This window comes from Aquarana catesbeiana, linkage group LG11 (assembly GCF_042186555.1).
Source record: "Aquarana catesbeiana isolate 2022-GZ linkage group LG11, ASM4218655v1, whole genome shotgun sequence".
Lineage (NCBI taxonomy): Eukaryota > Metazoa > Chordata > Amphibia > Anura > Ranidae > Aquarana > Aquarana catesbeiana.
In genome coordinates this window covers 280,832,458-280,834,123 of record NC_133334.1, presented here as the reverse complement: position 1 = coordinate 280,834,123, position 1,666 = coordinate 280,832,458, and the positions used below count along the sequence as shown (strand labels likewise).

General features: G+C 53.2%; 1 protein-coding gene across 1 annotated transcript in view; it reads left to right on the top strand.

Moving 5' to 3' along the window:
• Positions 1-1,015: 1,015 nt before the first annotated feature.
• The window catches only part of NIP7 (nucleolar pre-rRNA processing protein NIP7), a 6,491-nt gene continuing 5,840 nt past the window's right edge, over positions 1,016-1,666 (top strand). The window contains 1 exon segment of the mRNA XM_073603906.1: positions 1,016-1,104. Coding sequence (XP_073460007.1) covers positions 1,016-1,104 — 89 coding nt within the window.

Here is a 1,666-nt window from a genome sequence, read left to right as displayed (position 1 = left end):
ACAAGGCCCGTGGGCCAAATCCGGCCTGCCAGGCCATTTCATACGTCCCTCCACACCTCTCCTGCAACTGCGGCACTCCCCCCATCTACACCTCTACCGGGTCTCAAGCAGTCAGCAGCAGATAGGAGGACAAAACTCCCCTTCCAGATCCTGTGCCTCTCAATGCAGCTGCAGTGAGGCTCATCTCTGCCAGCCCCCCCTGTCTGAGCAAAGGCGGACAGAACTCTTCCTACAGATCCTGTGCAGCCGCAGCACCCCCTCGTCTCAACATTCACTAGACTCTGGGGACTCCAGACCTTCTCTGGTCCTCCTTCATACCCTACACTTATTGTTTCCCATCTCCACTCCCAGCTTTTTCCCACCAGTAGCACAAGGGAAGGAGAGTGCACTGTCATGTAAGGGAGGGTGGGGAGCTCTTGACTTCTGATGGTGAAGGGCTCTTGACATCTGATGTTAATGGGGGTGGGGGGGGTGCTCTTGAAATCTAGTCTTACAGATACAACTGGCCCCTTGAGGGCAACCATAATGCTGATGTGGCCCCAATAGTTTGACACCCTGCTCTGGACCCTTCCTATAGCCGGATGTAACCAACTGCTCCTCTGAGAAGAAGGTCCATCTGAAGCCCCGTCCATCCTTCTCCACCAATGCAGAGCGAAGGGCGGTACTCTTAGCAAGCAGTCAGGATCCGTTGTGTACACACCCAACTTCAGCAAGATGAATTCTGATTGGTTGCTGTGTGTGATTTGCGCTTAGCGTCTCTTTATTATAATATTATACCACCCATGTCCAGACCGTGTCACCCACCATCCATCAGATTCCAGCCATGAGTTGGTATCTGGTCATTGGCTGTGGGCTTCAGGCAACACCAAAGGCCTCCGGTCATCTCAGCCTTCAGAAATAGGTGGACATCCGGCTTCTCCGTTCAGCAGGTAGGTGCATCAGCAATAGGGACCTCAGCAGAGGTGACCTGTGACCCGGCCCCGGGGCCCCGCAGGTCTAAAGAAACATCATGAACATGACCTTGGCGTCTTACTGCACAGCTGCTCCTCACACCGGATGCTCCTCCACAAGACCAAAGGGGAAATCAGAGCAAATGAAGGGAGTGTATCGCACACCTGTGCTCCGGGCCCCTGGGGGCCCTTAAAGGCAGTCCTGGGAGAGAAGAGGGGGGCATCAGCCGGTGAAAGGCTTCCAGAGCCGCCTAAATACCTCCTCGGAGCATTCGACTATTTCCAGTACGTTGTTCCCTCCCCGCCGTCATTAGAAGGTCTCAAAGGTCACTCAAAGGGTTAATCCCGACACCTGCGCCAGGTAGTCCATCAGTGTGAGGTGAGCCAAGTCTGCCCTAGAAGATCTCCGCTGTGTTCATGTGAGGGGATAACGAGGCAAAGAGCGACTGGAAGAGGAACTCACTGCAACCCGTCTACTCTGAACTTCCCACCATCAGTTCTGATAATAAAGGCAAATAGACGGCGAGGGAATTTACTCCAGAGCTTAGAAAATGAGGAGGAGCTTCATTGTCCACAGAACACCCAATCACATGCAAGGAAAAGAAAAAAAAACAGCATTTTTGCTTACACCTGATTGGATGATGGAAGTCAGCAGAGCTTCCCCTCATTTACTAAGCTGCCCCCCACATACCTCAATGTTACTCCCGCTGACCCCC